This window comes from Gadus morhua, chromosome 15 (assembly GCF_902167405.1).
Source record: "Gadus morhua chromosome 15, gadMor3.0, whole genome shotgun sequence".
Classification (NCBI taxonomy): domain Eukaryota; kingdom Metazoa; phylum Chordata; class Actinopteri; order Gadiformes; family Gadidae; genus Gadus; species Gadus morhua.
In genome coordinates, this window is record NC_044062.1 from 8,479,483 (window position 1) to 8,498,848 (window position 19,366).

The 19,366-nt window shown below is 51.3% G+C and overlaps 2 protein-coding genes across 8 annotated transcripts in view; both read right to left on the reverse strand.

Moving 5' to 3' along the window:
* The window catches only part of ndst2a (N-deacetylase/N-sulfotransferase (heparan glucosaminyl) 2a), a 77,714-nt gene extending 72,924 nt beyond the window's left edge, over window positions 1–4,790 (reverse strand). The window contains exons 1-2 of one of the 2 annotated variants that reach the window (XM_030379655.1): window positions 4,644–4,787; window positions 4,449–4,558 (exon numbers count right to left, since the gene is read on the reverse strand). The gene's annotated coding sequence lies outside the window, so the exon portion shown is untranslated. Of the gene's footprint in view, window positions 1–4,448; window positions 4,559–4,643 lie in introns of both variants that reach the window. The other variant, XM_030379654.1, reaches the window with a different exon arrangement.
* A 2,180-nt stretch (window positions 4,791–6,970) lies between these two features.
* Window positions 6,971–19,366, reverse strand: part of zswim8 (zinc finger, SWIM-type containing 8) — a 37,715-nt gene continuing 25,319 nt past the window's right edge. The window contains exons 18-26 of one of the 6 annotated variants that reach the window (XM_030379653.1): window positions 18,693–18,915; window positions 18,194–18,483; window positions 17,380–17,678; window positions 16,560–17,060; window positions 14,062–14,239; window positions 12,643–12,825; window positions 12,146–12,265; window positions 11,606–11,784; window positions 6,971–8,300 (exon numbers count right to left, since the gene is read on the reverse strand). In XM_030379653.1, the coding sequence (XP_030235513.1) occupies window positions 8,097–8,300; window positions 11,606–11,784; window positions 12,146–12,265; window positions 12,643–12,825; window positions 14,062–14,239; window positions 16,560–17,060; window positions 17,380–17,678; window positions 18,194–18,483; window positions 18,693–18,915 (2,177 nt within the window). In that variant the 3' untranslated portion in view covers window positions 6,971–8,096. Of the gene's footprint in view, window positions 8,301–11,605; window positions 11,785–12,145; window positions 12,266–12,642; window positions 12,850–14,061; window positions 14,240–16,547; window positions 17,061–17,379; window positions 17,679–18,193; window positions 18,484–18,692; window positions 18,916–19,366 lie in introns of all 6 variants that reach the window. The other 5 variants (XM_030379651.1, XM_030379648.1, XM_030379650.1 and 2 more) reach the window with 5 other exon arrangements.

Here is a 19,366-nt window from a genome sequence, read left to right on the forward strand (position 1 = left end):
ATATGGTTGGGGGGGGGGGGGGGGGGGGGGATTGGGTGAGGATAGCGTGGGGAGGACATAGCTGATGGGGGAGATGAGGGAGGAAACAGGTGGTGGAGGAGATGGGAGACTAGATAGGGAGAGGACATAGATGGTTAGGGGGGAACGGTGAGGACAGAGTGGGGAGGAAATAGCTGGTGGGAGAGATGGGCATGGGAGATTGGGGGTGTGAAAATAAAGGGAAGGAGATGAGGGTGAGGAGATGGGGGGGGAAATAAAGGGGGGGTGAAGGAAATAGAAGGGGGAGGAAGGTATGGGTGAGAGGATGGGGGGGGGGAGATAAATTGAAGAGATGGGGGTGAGGGAAACATAGGTCGGGGAGAAGGGTGCTGCTTAGAAAAAAAAAAGTATCCCCACCCTGGCCCCCCATCATGTGGTCGATCCCAGCAGACGACAACAGAACTAAAAAGTAGTCGAGTACACTCTTCAGCGACCCGGTTTACTGTCTCAGGGGTGCGACTACAGCAGCATCAGCCAGCTGGCCTCTGGCTACAGCCCTCCACCAGGTACAGAGGTACATAATGAGTCTATCCCCACTACCCCAACAAGCGCATCCTTAGCCCAACAGGCAGGGCCGGGCCCGCAGGCACCATCTGCTCCTCCTCTGCCTCGCTGCTGATAAACTAACAGCCGTCTCTACGGGGGGGGCAGCCATGGCGCCGGGGGGGGGGGGGGCTGGGATTCACTCCAGCAGCCCACCTGCTGAAAGAAGGCGGCGCCCAAAGCCCTCGGCTCGCTCCGAGGACTGCTAATTCGAGGCTTTAAAACAACACGGCCGTTTGGATGTACATGAGGAGATACATGGCGACCGATTAAGGCGATAATGGGTTGATATAGCGTAGGGAAGACACCAGGTTTCAAACCGGCGATCAGCAAACGCTTTGTTAATCGTCAGGATCTCTCTTTGGGTTTGTGTACACCCACGATGGAGATATATTCCATTATTTATGTGACTTGATACGCTAAGCTACCGGCAATACGATGAAACCATCGTAAACCCTGCTGCTCCGTAATCGACAGCTCCTCGCACGACAACGCCCATCTTTACGGCGTCTTCCTTTACAGGCTTTAGAAACACCGCCACAGATAACCACGAGGATGTCGCGTGCTGCGACACGATATGAGAAAACATAAAAACAGAGAACTTGTCATTATACGAGAGATTAACTCCCAGCCGGAAGATTGTCCTAAAAGTGACAACTTCCAGCCAGTAAATGTCAGGCGGTGTTGTAAATCCTGCTCCGTGTTCCGGTCCGGAGGAGGTTCAACGCTCATCTCTCTCTCTCTCTCTCTCTCTCCCTCTCTCTCAGCTCTCCCTGGAACAACAGCCCTCTGCGGCCTGGCATGGAGGACCCCGCCGGACAGCCTGGTGCTACGAGGCCTCCGGGGTAGATCAGATATTAACCGGATAATCAACGGCTGATAATCAACATTTGGCAGGAACCGGCCATTAGGAATGAAACCAGAGTGTCAAGGGGTGCAGCCTCGTGCATATGAGCTGAACCGTCTGTAAAAGTGTACGGAGTTCAAGCATTACAATATAATAACTGCAACAGATTCAAAAGCGTGTGGTGATTGAAACTGCAAACAACCACTTGTTGAATAAAAGTCTGCATTAAATCTTAATTTCATGATGTTTGCCCGATGATTTGTGTTTCACACACGCCGTGCGCCGCCGGCGCACAGATCGTGCGCCGTCCGCGCACAGATCGTGCGCCGTCCGCGCACAGATCGTGCACACAGACACAGGTTTTTGCAGAGGATGAGTTCCTATTTCACATGCTTTACCTGCTACAATGCTTGGGACTTATCAGCGTTCTCCTGTTATTCTCCTGGTTGCCTCACCTCAGGCCAGCCATTGCATTTACTGTTACAAGAGACAGGTCAAGCACTTCAACTTGTGAAGACTCCAGCTTAGAAGGCTCAGCACCCCCCCACACACACACACAAAGACCACTCCCCCGTGGCCTGACTCTTAATTATAAGTGGTTATCGCAGCCATCAGTAAAAGGAGGAACCGGGACATGGCACTGGCTCACTGCTAATTGGCTGCTGGGTTTCAGATGGGGCCGTGTCTTCAGGGCTTGCGTCCGGAACCCTGTGACCACTCGAAACTCGATCCAGCATCAAGATGCAGAGACGGCTGTCAGAACCTCATCCCTTCACACACACACACACACACACACACACACACACACACACACACACACACACACACACACACACACACACACACACACACACACACACACACACACACACACACACACACACACACACACACTTTCTGTTCCAGTCCATCAGACTTCATCGTTAAAGATTATTGGCACACAATCTCAGATGTTTTCAGAAAAGTATTGGTTCAAGGCTGTTTCAAAATTTGTAGGAGATGTAGGAGATTATATATTTTACCTGAATTCAATCATGTAAATTAGCACAAACCATGACGTCCATATTTTCCTGCTTTGCACGGCACACACCATAGGCTATGTGATTAACCAACCATAATAAAGAGTAGGCCTACAAGTCGCATGACGTGCAGGACCTATTTCTGTACAATTAAATTGTAATTTAATTCCATTCTTGGGGGATTTCATTAAAAAATCCCCTTTACAATGAACTACGAACACACATTTTATCTGGTGGCTACAAGCAAACGGAAAAATAACGAATTACACCACCTCAAGGGCAATTCTCCCAAAGAAATATAGAATTACCTCCATACAACATTTCTTATTAAAAGTTTCAACCTTTGAAGTTGAAGACGGTTGGTCAGGGCTGCACCAGACAATGACGGACGCTTATAAAACAGACTACACTACGAAGCGGTGAAGCGGTTCTTTAAAGGGAGATTCTTAAGTCGTGGCTGCAGGCAGGTGTTGGCGTGGCTTACTACCCAAGTGCCTCAGAGCAAGAGGAGTTGTCACCCGACCTGAACGGAGTTGACTCAAATCTTTTCATCTGTAAAACAACATATTTGACTTATGTAAATGCTCACGCAACACGTCGCCCCCAGCCAAGTAAAACCCCAGCGTTGTGGAACAGGTCTCACGTTCCGCCCCCAGCCCAGCCCAGCTGTCAGTCAACCTGTATCGCTTTGTCCAGGAGGAACCACACACAGGCCAGCTCCATAAAGATTAACATCCCGAGGAGGAGGACTTCAGGACTCGGGATGACTATAAGAATCCACAGTTTTGACAGATCGTTTCTTAATGTTGTATATTTTAATAATGGAGTGCAGAACGCCGACGGGCATCGAACGCTTCCAACCCAATAATCATAAATTAAACCGGAGACAACCCCGCCCTCACACATCACAGCGGGGCGCATAAACTGATGCATCATATTTACACATTACAAGACGGGTTGATTATCTATTTGGGGCCGTGGACTGCTCAGCGGATTTTGACCGGTACATACATTATGTGAACTATGTCCTGGCACACAAAGAGTTAAACACGAAGCAGTCCTATGATGTATTGTTCAGGTTAACCGACACTCGGTTGGATGGCATGGGACGAAACACATCGGGACGTCGATTCCCATTAGCTTAGCTTCACCATTTCCAGAGACCACACTGTTCCGCGGAAGGAAAATCAATTAGGATCTATTAGTTAATGACGCTGTGGGATGCACCACTGATCGACTGATCAGATCAAAGTATCGATCACACACACAGGCAGAGAGTTGCGGCTGGTAGTCTACGTGCCATCACACACACCACAGCCGAATATTGTTACATGTCATACTCTTGTTAGTGAATCCCAGATTGCACGTTTACTTTGGATCAGACCAGACCCCTCTGGATCAGACCCGACCCCTCTGGATCAGACCTGACCCCTGAATCGGACACAAGAACAATAACACAAAGGCTGGGGGTCTCCATCGGACCACCAGACCGTGCCACATCGCACACAACGCTCGGGATGTCTGCAAGGAGACTCCCGGTGCAATCCAGAGTGATGTGCGGTGATGTGAACGTCATCAAGGACCATAACAGTCCCACACAAGTCTCCTCCAAGTCCACAAACCAGGCTTCACATGCCAGAGTTTCTCCCCTCTCGAGTCCCCGGCTCGGTCCCCCCCGCTCGGTCCCCCCCGCTCGGTCCCCGCATCTCGGTCTCCTGTCGGTCCTCGACTCGGTACCCGCTCGGTCCCCGCATATCGGTCCCCTATCAGGTTCCCGCTCCCCTGTCCCCCGGCTCGGTCCCCGCTTCTCGGTCCCCCAGCTCAGAATGTCAGCGGACCCCCGGTCCAGTAGGGGGTTAGCGGGGGCTAATAGAGAGCTGCTAAACAACTAGACCCAGGACCCAGTACTCAGCCACCAGAAACAAAAGACCTCACCCACCATCCCCCTGGTCCCCGGTGTCTGTCCCCGTATCGGTGGGTCGGTCCGGGGTCGTACTCACTAGGCCGTCGAAGGACCGCGGACGGAGCGGCGGGGTCCGCACGGAGGAGCCCGGAGTGAAGTCTGGGCTAACTCCGCTAGCAGGTAGCCGCTACGTTAGCCCTTACGGTACTACCAGGACGGAAACATGTTTAAGTTGAATTCCCGTTCGCGGAGGTGGAGGGGTAACAAGCATAGGAATAAAGAGTCCACGTACCGATGAGGAGAAGTTAGTCCCGGGTGGAGTGGAAGCGGCGGAGGGCTCGGTGAGGCGGGGAGAAGAAAGTGAAGTTCAGCGCATCGCTCACCGATCCGCCATCTTCGTGATCTGCGATCGACGCGTCTGGTCTGAATCCCCCGGAGCGAGCAAAACCAGTCTGGTCCGTCCCTTAACTTAATTTATGAACCACATGTTTAAGTATTAAAGTAAAGCCTCTGGTTTATTCCTGTTGTCCTCTCTCCCTCTCCCTCTCTCTCTCTCTCTCTCTCTCTCTCTCTGACCGATACATTAAGAATCGTTGTCCTTGAAACATTTCATGAACTCAATGCATCCAACAATCCGTATTCTTTCTAATAAAATGTACTTTAATTAACACATTTGGCAGTATATCATAATGGCTAATTTTAGCATCACCACCGTCCCAAGAGGGACAGACCCATTCAGCTGATGAAGTGTACTTCGTTAACCAGTCTGTCTCCTCTATTGTAGAACAGTCCTACTATGGTAGGGAATATCGATTGCTGCAGTTGGTATCTGTGCATACAAACACAAACGGACGTATAATGTCCAGACAACGCAAACTATTTCGATTTTTCCTCCCGTAATGCAACGTGATGACAATGTATGTAGTCGTCCAGCAGTGATTTGAAATAACAAGTAAACAATGGAGTCAGTAATGACCTCGATGAATGATAGCTGGGCGCCCTCTGGTGGCAACGCATTCAACCTACAGGTGTTAACGTTATTAAGGGCTGGAATGAGTTGAGTCCATTTCCATCCCAAAGCTGTACAGAGAGGACAGCTGCATGGCACCCCCTTCTCCCCCCACCCACAACTAATGACCTTTAATCAGGACAAGTTCCTGCCCGACTCAACCTTGTTGTCACGTACTGCAGAGGGAGGAGACGGGAGGAGGTGGAGAAGGCGGGGAGAGGGGAGGACACACCCTTCACTGCTACAAACCCTTAACGGTCATTTTATAACAAAATATCATAAAGAGAAGTGCTTCCAGAGTATAGTTATGACCATTCACACTCCTCCTAGGGCAGCCTCTTACTAAGGAAAGACAAACAGCCTTTTAATATCTCCCCAGGAATGGACACCAGCACACAGAAAGTGTTTTAAATCGTCTTTATTAAGTAAACTCTACATTTTTAGTATTGCTTTCATCCACTCTTTTTTTTTTAACTCTAAATCACAACTTCCTGCAAAACTGCACAGTTTATATATATTTATATATAACGTCTTTCTTATGTTGTTTTTTTAGCCTTTTTTTTTTTCTTCAATTAAGCTACACTTGAGGAATACAAAAATATCACAGTACATTTCTCTACTAAGTCCCTCCTTTCTCCCCCCCCCCCCCCACGAGGCTGTGGGCACCAGTAACGGTGGCGGTGGGAAGGTGTTGCCAGGGCAACGTGTCCTGGGACAGCGATGGAGACAGAAGACCGCGAGCTCAACGGAGGAGGAGGGGTGTGTCTGTGGGGGGGGGGGGCTCCGCCAACACCAGTAAAAGCCCTCGGGTCGAAGGGGCACGAAACCGTGCTGGTCACCATGGCGACGGAAAACGTCTTTCACGTCCCAACAACACTGCGGCGCAGCTCGTAGCTTTGGCCTTAGCTTAGCATCTTGGCGCCACCACCGCTGACCGTTGGGAACGTGGGAGGGTGCGCGCTCAGTCAGAGGCCGGGGGAGAGACACACTGATGGTGATCATCCAAATCATCCAATGGGCTTCCTCCGTGCGTTCCTCGCCCTCCTGCTCCTCAGACGGCCTCAAACGCGGAGCGTGAGGGACAAACGAAAAGAAAACAAACAAACACTCGAGGCGTTTTTAATCTCTGTATACGTGTGAAATTATGTACAAAATATCAAAAAAGTAAAGAAAGCAAAAAGCAGAAAACGTTGGACACACACACACACGCACACACGCACACACACACACACACACACACACACACACACACACACACACACACACACACACACACACACACACACACACACACACACACACACACACACACACACACACACACACACACACACACACACACACACACACTTTCCCCCCCCCCCCCCCCCTTCTGGACTTGTGTTGGAACTCCTACATCCTGTCAGCTCAACATGATGGCCGCGTTCTATCATTCCTCTCCTAAACCGCAGGATGAAACTAATCACAGGTGTCGTGACGTAGTTCTCCGGGGTCGGCCTTGAGGCCAGAGGTCAGAGGCATGAGGCCAGAGGCCAGCGTGCGACCGTCCAGGGGTCGGCCGGTGGACGGAGGAATTTCGCAGTATTTAAACTCAGTCGGTGGCCTCCTTGAAAAAGGAAGAAACAAATGCAGTGTTGTCCTGACGACGAAGACCCACTCTCAAAGAAGTGATGACGAAGCCCCGCCCCTACAGGAAGTGGAGGCGGTCGGAGAAGGGGGGGGGGGTGCCTTAGTAGTAGAGGAGGTTTACACTAACTTGAACAATGATTGAATACAGACGGAAAGGTAATACGTGTAAGTGAGCACAAAGTCTGGACGAAGTGAAATCAAACATCCAACCCCCTGCTGCCTCGTGCATGCACACAAACACACGTGCACGCACACACTGACATTTCTTTTTATACCAAAAGGAAGTCTTGTGGAGTCAAGGACTTTAGGAAGTTGATTGTGCTGCATGTTTGTGTGTATGCTTGTGTGTGCGTGTGTGTGTGTGTGTGTGTCTATGTGTGAGAGAGAGGAGGTGAGGGAGGGTCTTCCGTCCCCATGCACCCCAGAGTACGATGCAGAACATCCAAGCAGGAGACGTCAGACGCTGGCTAAGGACCTTGGGGTCAGGCCCCTTTAAAACATCCCCCATAATCACGTCCCTCTCCCCCAGGCGAGTCCTCAGCACCTCCGGCCTCAAGCGGAGCTCCAGTCTGCGGGAGGACAGTGGCTCATCCCCAGTAGGATACAGAGCTCCAGTCATGGGGGACAAATTAGCCATCTCAAGCCTGAGATGGAGCTCCGGTCGTGGAGAGATGGTGGCTGTCCCCAGGGAGTCGCAGAGCTTCAGTCATCAGGGAGAAGGTAGCCGGCTGCAGCCTGACATGAAGCTCAAGTCATGGGGGAGGAAGTGGCCATCATCGGGGGAGTTCTGGAGCCCCGGTCTTGGAGGGAGAACGGGTCCATCTCCACCCAGAGAAAGAACTCCATTCAGGGGGAGATGTGTACGTCTCCATCCGGTGACGCAGCTCCATTCCTGGGTAAAAGGTCACTATACCCAGGGGGATGCAGAGCTTCAGTCAGGGAGGGAGGGGGGGGGAAAGGGTTCCATCTCCTCCTAAAGACAGCGCTCCAGTCAAGAGGGTGGGATGGGGGGGGGGGGGGGGGGAAGAAGGGCTCAGACTCCACCCAGACACAGAGCTCCATTCAGGGGGAGAAGGTGGCCATCTCCAGCCTGAGCTGGAGCTCCAGTCATGGGGAGAAGGTGGCCATCTCCAGGGAGATGCGCTGCCACAGCTCCTTGGTCTGCTTGCCCCTCTTGAGGTTCTGCAGGACGTCGTTGAACTGCATCATGCCCACCGGCGTCAGGCAGAAGGCCCCCCTGGCGCTGCGGATGATGTTGACGAAGTCATCGTAGTCGGCCGGCGTCAGGTGGATGAGCCGGTGGTGGATGTACTGCAGAGGTGGACGGAGAAGGTCAAGTTTAGCTACAGTTACGGTCTCAATACTGTAAGACGAGCAGGGGGTCTCAAACTTTGGCTCGGGGGCAGCAACAAATCACTCACATCACTGATTGAAAGCTGACCCACATTATATTTTGACATTCATGTAATGGTAGTTAAAGTTGTGTATTTATTCAGGACTATTTATAGAGCTCCGAGTGGCCCAGGGGGCAGAGCTCCGCACTTCTGGGCCCGGGCTTTGAAGAATAACTCCCAAGACCCGGCGAGACGAGCCCTGAGAATGAACCCAGAAGAGGGATACCTCCCACCATGGACGTTAGGAGTGTGATGGCTTCTGAGTGGGCAGAACGGTCGCACAAAACCAGCAAAGACACTGTATTTGAATTAGTTCGAAAACAGTCGATTAGTAATGAGCTCGTCTGATTACTGTTGTAGAATGCCAGCAGTGCCACAATGTCTTGATTTCTAAATCGTTATTCCAGCTGTAGTAGAGACTGAATCCTGGCAGGGTCTCAGAAAAACAAGCCTGGCCCTAAAATATGGCCAACTAGCTCAGCTGAACACACAGCTGGACTTCCCCTGGATTGGGAGGCTTTGCATACCTTGATCCAGAGTTGGAAGGTTGAACAGCATTTAGTGTTATCTCATGTTCCCTAACTATCCGTAGCCTGCTACTACTGAAGGCTGTAAAGTAACACCGAGCTGTCTGTTCATGTTACACCAGCAGACTTTGTATTCCATTGCATTTTCCATGCTCTCATTTCCTCAGCCAGGCACTCAAAGCAGGGCTGACTGGTGGTCCCAGCCTGAGTTAAGACGGTTCAGAGAGCCTGAGGTTCAGATTAGAACACAGGCAGCATGAAAGGCTCTCAAAGCGCATTATTCAAACACAGATTAATGCAACTTCAACAACGGAAGAACTGAGAGCTGAAAAGGCACTTGAGAATAGCAAGGGAATGAACTGCCACAACCATGAACCTTATAATATATAATATTATATATTATACTATATTATACCCATTCAAGAAAAAGACTACTATACTATAGTGTAACACTAACCAAGACTACCAAACTGTATTATATCATACCCATTCATGAACAAGACTAATACAATACTTTAATATACCATACTGTATTATATCATACCCATTCATAAACATGACTACTAAACTAGATAATATTGTACTATTCTACATTATACACAATAATAAACAAGATTAATACTTTGTGCTTTCATCTTTAATTATATTTGCTTTGAAACGTATTCATCTGAAATTAAAATATTCTCGTGCGGTGCTTTCAGAAAGTGGCTTTTGTTTGGTCAAGGAAAACCTGGTCATTGTTGTGTTTGACAATGTTGTTCTTGTTGGATTTGTAGTGCATTGATTAAAAGAAGGCTGCCTTTTCAGAAGGCAGCGTTAGGTTATTAAAAAGTGATTGAAGGCAGGAGAAATGAAAACATTCTCCCTGAACTGTTTATGGTTTTCTATTTCTATCCATGCTACATTAACACTCTGCAATACAGTCAACCACACAGCGACTGGGCAGCAACAGATTGCAAAGCGGTGGTAAAGGTCTGCCCTACCGTCCACAGGGTTAGGGTTGGCACGCACAACAGAGACAGACACACACACTTAAACACAAACACACATACACACACGAAAGTAGTAGCTAGGGGTTTTTGCTCCAGGCCAAATGGTGCCGTGTTCAATCCCCAGTCCCTCACTGTCTAACCCCTACCTGCTCCTTAATCCCCCGTCTCTGTAAAACAGACACCAAATCAACAGACACCAAATCAACAGATACCAAATCAACAGATACCAAATCAACAGACACCAATTCAACAGACACCAAATCAAAAGACACCGAGCTGAAGCAGTCTGCCGAGAGCCCTTCATAGTATCATCAGCGCCCTGTCCTATAACTCTGTAACCGCGCAGGAGAACATGCACCGGGGGAGCTGCTCCTCTAGGGTCTCCTCTCCGGTGTTCGGTCCCGGCAAGTCCTCTGGCCGTCCTGAGGGGGGGGGGGGAGCATGAGGACGGCCGGCATATGGGCCTGGCTCTCCCCTCCGCTGGCTCTGGGAGGCTTGTGGGCGGGGGGGGGGGGGGGGGGGGGGGCGGGGGGGGGGGGGGGGGGGGGGGGGGGGCGTGACAAGACCCAGATGCCTCCTCTCATTAGCCGGGCAGCCTCAGCGTTCTGGACCAGACCGGCCGCGCTCAGGCAGAGCTAACCTCATTTAAGGAGAGAGAGTCACGTCCCCCTGGAGGAGGGGGGGGGGGGGGGGGGACACGTCCCGGAACGCTCAGCCCCGGGGGGGTGGGGGGCTTTAGAGAGTCGGCCCGCAGCACGGAGGACGACGGAGTAACACACGCAAAACAGAGAAACACACACACACAACCGAGTAACACACACACACACACACACACACACACAAACAGAGAAACACATGCACAACAGAGAAACACGCACAACAGGAAAACACACGACAGAATGACAGAGGAGCTCAGAACTAATTTCCTTGTGTGTGGTAGCAAACTACCACACACAAAACACACAACACTACTGTCGCCGTGCAGACGCGTGGAACAGAGGCAGAAGAGCAGCTTGCAGGCCGACCACCCCGGTGTGTCGGGATGTGGGGGAAAACTTGAAATGAATCGGTTTTGAACGATCATTTCCATATTTTTTTACTTCCAGAGCTACAGCTGGAGTCTGGCGCAGGCCGAGAGACAGAGGGTGATGCAAGCGAGGGAAAGGTAGACGCGGGCGCGATCGAGAGAAGCATCCCAATCACGTTGAGAGGATCCAGCCTCCAGACCGATTAGAGGTTCATTCATTCCTTCCCCCTTCGCTAATCCACGGTTCCACGCATGGATGTCAAATATTAGACAAAATAATGAAACTGCAAGCCGACGTTTGTCCCGTAGGCAGCGGGCCTCTTGATGCTCTGATTCCACTCTACCTTTCCTCTCGCAGTAGTGTTGATCTAATCCAGAGTTACGTCACACCGTAGTGCCGTACCAGTGATGTCATCTTAATGGTGCACATGCACCATACAGGTGTGTTCATGTGCTTGTGTGCTCACTGACGGCACGCACGCGCACGGAAGGCACCCACGCACACTCTCTCTCTCTGTGTGTGTGTGTGTGTGTGTGTGTGTGTGTGTGTGTGTGTGTGTGTGTGTGTGTGTGTGTGTGTGTGTGTGTGTGTGTGTGTGTGTGTGTGTGTGTGTGTGTGTGTGTGTGTGTGTGTGTGTGTGTGTGTGTGTGTGTGTGTGTGTGTGTGTGTGTCTACCTGGAGGTAGGCCTGCTGACAGCGCTGCACCAGCTGGTGGAAGGCGGGCATGCGCAGGTGTGCGTGGATGTGGACGGGGTTGAGCCGCTGCAGGGCGTCCATGATGATCTCCTGCAGGACGAAGGGGCTCAGGACCCCCTTGACCGCGCCCACGCAGAACTGGTACACGTAGTTCACCCCTGGAACACGCACGCAAAACACACAAAGCCTTGATCATGACACGCTCACAGGCACAGCGCTTACACAGGGGAAGCAACGCATAGAACGTGTGAACACTGAATCGATCACAGCGCCAATCAGAAGACCAATTAAGACCATTGATTCAGATGTCTGGTACGTTTCCCGTCGAGGGATTGATAAGATAGGGTCTCCGGTTAATGCAAATTACGCTTGATGAACGAATGAATGAATTAAAGAATTAGTGAGTAGATGAATGAATGAGTGAGCCGTTCTGAACATGATCCTGGCCGACCTAGTCTTCGTGAATAAATGAATGAATAAATGAGTAGTTGTGAACATGAACTCGGTGTCCCGACCCACCTAGCCGCGCAGCCAGCCCCAGCAGCCACTTCACGTCCTCGGTGTAGGGGGGGCTGCGGGAGAAGTTGTTGGGGTGGTCGTTGTGAGCCCGCCGCCCCAGCATCTCCAGAGCCAGCATGCCTACACACACACACACACACAAACACACATAAATGGTAAATGGACTGCATTTTATACAGCGCCTTTCTAACCAGTGGCCACTGAAAGCGCTTTACAATATTGCCAAACACTCACCCATTCATGCAACCATTCACTCACCGACGGCGGTGTCAGCCATGCAAGGCGACAGCCAACTCGTCGGGAGCAGTCAGGGTGAGGTGCCTTGCTCAGGGACACCTCGACACTCACTCACACTAGGAGGAGCCGGGGATCGAACCGGCAACCTTCCGGTTACCAGCCGACCCGCTCTACCTCCTGAGCCCCATGCCGCCCAAAAGAAGTGTGTGTTCCGAGTCACATGACGACGGTCACGTGACACGAGCGTTGGTTCCACGTACCAACTCTGTAGGCGGAGTGCAGGTAGTGCAGGCCCTGCTGGCTGATTGGCTGGCTGTGCTGCTCGTCATCCGGGGGCAGGGGCTGGCTGTTGACCATGGAGGCGGGCTGGGAGGCCAGGGCGGGCATGGCGGCCAGAGACGCGGCCTGCATGGCCTGGATGGTGGAGCCCGCGTGGATGCCACCTACTGGGAGGGAATAAAAGGATCCTGATAACCACACGGTACAAGTGTTAAGAGCAGAGCAGGGGACACACACACTACATCCTGGGTGAGGACGGTGACGTACCACCGTACAACACAACAATACCACACACACATGCACATACACACAGTACATCCTGGGTGAAGATGGTGACGAACCACCGTACAACAATACCACACAAACACACACACTACATCCTGGGTGAAGATGGTGACGCACCACCGTACAACACAACAATACCACACACACACACACACACACACACTACATCCTGGGTGAAGATAGTGACACACCACCCTACAACACACACCCACACACACACGATGAAGATGGTGACACACCACCGGACAACGCACCCTTAGATACATTCAGACGTAGAGTACGATACACACACTGTCCTGAACATACCAGTATCACACAGGCATTACCCACTGTCCGAAGGTACAACATATACACACCATCGTGCAATCCAATATGCACCGTCAAAATATAAAATACATAATGTATACCACATGGTACAATCCAATACAATTAAACCATTCACTTATCTTGGTACAATTTCAATCTTCTAATAATTGTAGTAACTGTAGTACAATGCAGCAGACCACATAGAACAGTACAACACATCCTGTCCTGAGACAGGGTGTGTTGTTCTGTAGTCTTTATCAGGGATGTGCCTGATCGCCCTGAAAACGACGTTTTCATTAATGCAGGCGTTTGTTTTCGCTCTCTGAAGGCGGCTACACACTGCCTAGTGAGGCAGACCGGCTGTCAATCACTGAGTTAATGCACACTGTGTGGCTGCGCAGAGGTTTTCCTCCTCTAGATGCATTAATCACAACACACACACACACACGTAAAAAACAAATCAATGCACCTCCGTCAATGTGAGGAAAACAAACCGCTCCACTAGTGAGGAGAAAACCTCTCTCACATTAGGGAAACACACACGTCGGACTTCATTATCCACACACATATCCTTATCAACACACACATCGGACTTCATTATCAACACACACACATCTGACTTCATCATCAACACACACATCTGACTTCATTATCAAAACACACACATCTGACATCATTAAGAAAATTGGCATAAGCCGAAGATGTTGGCACTCACTCAAATTAACACAATTACAATCAACTAAAATGACAATCAAGCTACCCATGCGCACACACACAAACTCTTTAGACACTCTGGTGGACACACACACCTGCCACGGTGGTGCCCATGGGCATGCCGGTCTCAGTGTGGTAGGGGTGGACCGCGATCTGGGTCATGGACGGAACCTGCACCCCGGGGAAGGTGACGGCGGTGGTAGCCATGGGCGGGTGGGGGCCCGTGGCCACGGAGAAGGGGTACTGCGCCCCGATGAAGGCCGGGTGCATGCCCTGGGGCGGACCACATAGACAGCGGGTCAGCAACACAACACAGGGGCCGGAGGGGGGGGACATGTGGCCTGGGGGCCCCACATCAGTGCTCCTCATAGACCGACCCCAGCACAATGGCTCTACCTGGGACCCCATTTCTTGACGTTTGAGTTCTCTTTGGTTTATTGATCCGGTTTATTTATAGTAATTATTTATTTTTGCATGACTGTACAGAGACTAGTCGACAGTATACTCCTAATAGGCCTTTGTCACATGAACCGAAAGTCTGAACTTCTCCGTGTCATCGGCTGTATGTGTGAACAAGAACGACTGACTGCGCCCCTCCGGAGACAAATCTACCAGGGCCCGAGAGTTCCCGACAAGCGAACGGGCGTGTTGCTGACGTTGACCTCTCTATCGTACGACTGGCGCAGAACTGGGAGCACAGAGCGTAGCTGCTGGGTACGTATCTCCTCAGGCCTGTACTGCAGTCAGCGTTACGGAGTGGATCGTCTGGACCCTCATCCCCGTCCATCTCCAATGTTTGTGGACACGTCTGACGCAGCTCATCCCCTGTTGTGTGTCGCATGTGTGAAAGGGCGACTGCTGATCATCTCCGTACACGATTCTCCAGAGCTGATGAAGGCCTGCGAGTAGGGTACTGACTGATCTGTGGATCATTCTATCCTCTGTGGGTTTTAGAACCCCGTACACCCGTGGATTATATACATACATCTCTGGTTGATTGGAGAGACCTGTGTTTACACTCCCCCTAAGGTACTGGCGGGGGAACATTTATTGATTCGGAAAACCAAGGTAGCGAATTGGAACCGTAACGGACTCCCTAATCACGGAGAGAAACATCAGCACGATCTCGACTAACAAGCGCCGTACTCTCTGCGTTCCAAGGACGAGCTCCACCAAAGTGAATAACTTCTGCGGCTCTTTCCTGAACACGGGTTATTTATTTCAGTCTCCCTGCACTCTTCTAGCGGCTGTCAGTCAAAGTCTCGGCACGCCAGCTGGTCCCCTGGGTACTGCGGGCGAGCGCACTTTGGAGACACAATAGGATTTGTCTGAACCAGACGACTGCATACTAATCGGCGAGCGAGCGTTCTGCCACTCAGACTGAAGGAGGCACACTTCAAACATGCATCTATCAGTCCATACAGACCCCTGCTTATTGGTATGCTCCACAACACCTCAACATAACGAGGATGGATCCTGCATGAGTTATAATGTAGAAGTATACACACGTTAAGAATAGAGACCATTGGTTTAATTTTGGTTTCCATCAAAAGAGGAACACTGTGCTTGTTTTTCACTCAAGGAGCTGAACCATGAGGACTGGTCCATGAGTGACATCGTTTTATAATACACCCCCTTCTCTGTCAGAAACCCTCCACAGAACCCCATCTGCTACAGATCAGGCAGACCGAGAATAACCTGACAAACATGGGTGGGCGAGCCTCACTCGACCACAGAGTGGTTGATTTGTGGTAGCTATTGGAGATGTTCCCACTACCGCAAATATTATATATATACAATATTGATTACACTTCTTAGCTGCTCTGCACACAGATTTTCTGCTGAGCGATTCAATGTCAATGTACTGTAATGTATCGTTATGTACATTAATGTACTGTAGTGTAGATGTAATGTACAGTAACGTACTGTATTGTAAAGTAATGTTATTTACTAAGAGAGAGAGACATACAGCTAGGCCCACCTGGGGGTAACATACTGTAACATAGTGTATTGTACTGTAACATACTGTAGTGTACTGTAACATACTGTAGTGTACTGTAACATAGTGTATTGTACTGTAACATACTGCAGTGTACTGTAACATACTGTAGTGTACTGTAACAGTGTATTGTACTGTAACATACCGTAGTGAACTGTAACATACTGTACTGTACTGTAACATACAGTAGGGTACTGTAACATACTGTAGTGAACTGTAACATATTGTACTGTAACATACTGTACTGTACTGTATCATACTGTACTGTAACATACTGTACTGTACTGTAACATACTGTACTGTAACATACAGTTGTGTACTGTAACATAGTGTATTGTAACATACTGTACTGTATCATACTGCACTGTACTGTAACATACTGTACTGTAACATACAGTAGTGTACTGTACCATAATGTAGTTAACTGTAACATAGCGTATTGTACTGTAACATACTGTACCATACAGTAGTGTACTGTACCATACTGTAGTGAACTGTAACATAGTGTATTGTACTGTAACATACTGTAGTGTACTGTACCATACAATAGTGTACTGTAGATGGACGGAGAGGAAGACATACAGCGAGGCCCACCTGGGGGTAGGCGGCTCCGGCCACAGGGTACACGGTGGGCCGAGGGACCTGCTGCAGGGGGTGCCCCAGGTACTGGGGGGTGCAGACGGTGGGCAGGTGGGCCTGGATGGTGGTGTAGGGGTGCAGGCCGGGCCCGTGGGGGTGGGCCATGGCCTGGCCCGGCAGCGGGTGCGACTGGTAGATGGTGGAGCCCACCGAGATCACCGGCACCACCGCCGCCGCCGTCACCGTGGCCGTCACTGCGGTAACGCCCGGGGACTCGCCCATGACCCCGCCCCCGTCCAGCAGGCCGCAGTGGGAGTCGGGGGGTCTGCGGCCGGCGCCGCCGTTAGCGCCGCAGCGCCCAACCCCCTCCCTCTGCTGCCCCGCCCCCCCGCCGACGGACTGCTCGTACAGCCAGTACCACTGGTGGGCCACCTCGAACAGCACCTCCGGGTAGACCCCGCCCCCCTTGGCCGCCTCCTCCACCGCCATGCAGGCCTTCTCCAGCATGGTGTTGTCCTGCAGAGACACACACACACACACACACACACACACACACACACACACACACACACACACACACACACACACACACACACACACACACACACACACACACACACACACACACACACACACACACACACACACACACACACACGTCAGGTAGACTGCATGATAATTGCCAATAACAATCGTTACGGTAGATCCCAATGTATTTAAAATCTCCTCTTGTGGATCAAACGAACGATTTCTAAATAGACTGATGGATGATTGATTGAATACATGAATAGAAGACAGACAGACAGTCAGTAGAGCGTAATAAAGGCCAGCTTACAGACGGTTGGTAGCTGTGCGACTGACAGACGGAGGGCCGGGCGGACAGACAGACGGAGCCCAGCCGGAGCCCCACCTGCTCCTTGCACTGCACCAGGGCCCTCTGGATCTCGTTGGGGTTGAGGGCGTGGGCGTGGGGCAGGCAGCTGAGGGCCAGCTCCGCCGCCGCCCGCACCATGTTGGGGTCCCGGGCGCGGGAGGCCCGGTCCGCCAGCGACGCCACCTCGGGGGGCGTCAGGTGGCCGTCCCAGCACTCCACCAGGATGTTGAGGGCCGCGCTGCCGATCTCCATGGCCTGGCCTGGAGGGTGGAGGAGAAGGTGGAGGAGAGGTGAGGAACATGAACAACAGGAGGATGGGGGGCGGAGGAACATGAACAACAGGAGGGTGGAAGAGGAGAAGGTGGAGGAGAGGTGAGGAACATGAACAACAGGAGGGTGGAGGAGAGGTGAGGAACATGAACAACAGGAGGGTGGAGGAGAGGTGAGGAACATGAACAACAGGAGGGTGGAGGAGAGGTTACGAATGTGATCATCAGGAGGGTGGAGGAGAGGGTGGAGGAGGAGAGGTGAGGAACATGAACAGGAGGGTGGAGGAGGAGAGGGGGGAGGAGAGGTGAGGAACATGAACAGGAGGGTGGAGGAGGAGAGGGGGGAGGAGAGGTGAGGAACATGAACAACAGGAGGGTGGAGGAGAGTTTTGATCCATAGGAGGGTGGAGTCTCCAAGTTTACTAAATAACAATGGGGAACAAATCCTGAATCCGCTTCATCAAAATAAAAGCAGATCAGAAGGCAGAGCAGAACGAAGGCCCGACCTGTGATCCAGGACACGTGGGAGCTGTAGGTCCGGGACAGCCAGTTGGGGGAGACGAAGTTGTGCAGGCCCAGGGCGTACAGGCCGATCTCGAAGGCACACAGGTGGAGGTTGCGGTGGGGCCCCTGGTGGCCCCCGCTGGCCGAGGGCTGCGTGAAGATGGAGGTGGAAGAGTTCCCCCCCGCCTTGATGAGCACCGTCTTGGCCAGCTCGAAGTAGAAGTGGGCGGCGGCCTCCGACGGCTGATTGGGCACGTGGGGGGCGTGGCACTCCGGGCGACGCCCCTTGTAACTGTGGGACAAGCAGGGGGTGAGAGGTGGTTCTGACACACAGGAGGTTCTCCTACACAGGTGTCTGTGGCCTTTTGAATACCGTCTAATTATCTCTGGCTGTGTCTTTATGATAAGAGTATGATATTAATCCCAGTTTGGAATTTCTGTCATTTCAGTAAAGTAAGGTACAATTCTTTATCCGTTTTCGTCATTTCTATATTTTCTTACCGGCTGGTGTCTGTGCTCTTGGCCCTAGCCCCGCCCCCTGTCCGTCGAGAGCCACTGGATGAGGAAGAGCCCAGCGAATCAGAGGAGGAGCTACTGATGCTGTCACTGTCCTGGCCCCGCCCCCAGGAGGTGGCGGCCCAGCCCCCACGGATGGGTCGGCGGCTTAGGGTAGGGGAACTGTCGGAGGTGGTTTCCGGAGCGCTGCTGTCGATGCTAGCCATGCCTGGGAACACACACACAGGAGTTAACGTCATAGAAACACATAGAGACCTGGATAAAAGGAGCTTAACCTGGCAGTAAACACATTGATGGAAGGGCAGGGAGTTCTTTCCTGTAAGGCATAAAAATGGTTGGTTGAGATTTGTTTAACTGTTACCTCAATAGGTAGTTTTGCCAATTAGCAAAAGGGACCAATATTATGTGGGGTCCCGCAGGGTTCCATTCTCAGTCCCCCCCCATCGTTAAATATTCAATCAACGATCAAGCTGCTGAATAGCCTTAACATGCTACTGCATATCTGTATTGTAATTATGTAATCAATCATCCATTGCGTATGAAAAGGCAGAATAGCACTGATAATTGTAATGCATTATAAAAAAACAACGAAGTCATATTTACAGATTGCTTGTTGCAGGAAAATTGCCAGTGACGCTGCATAGGACTACTCTGAGTAC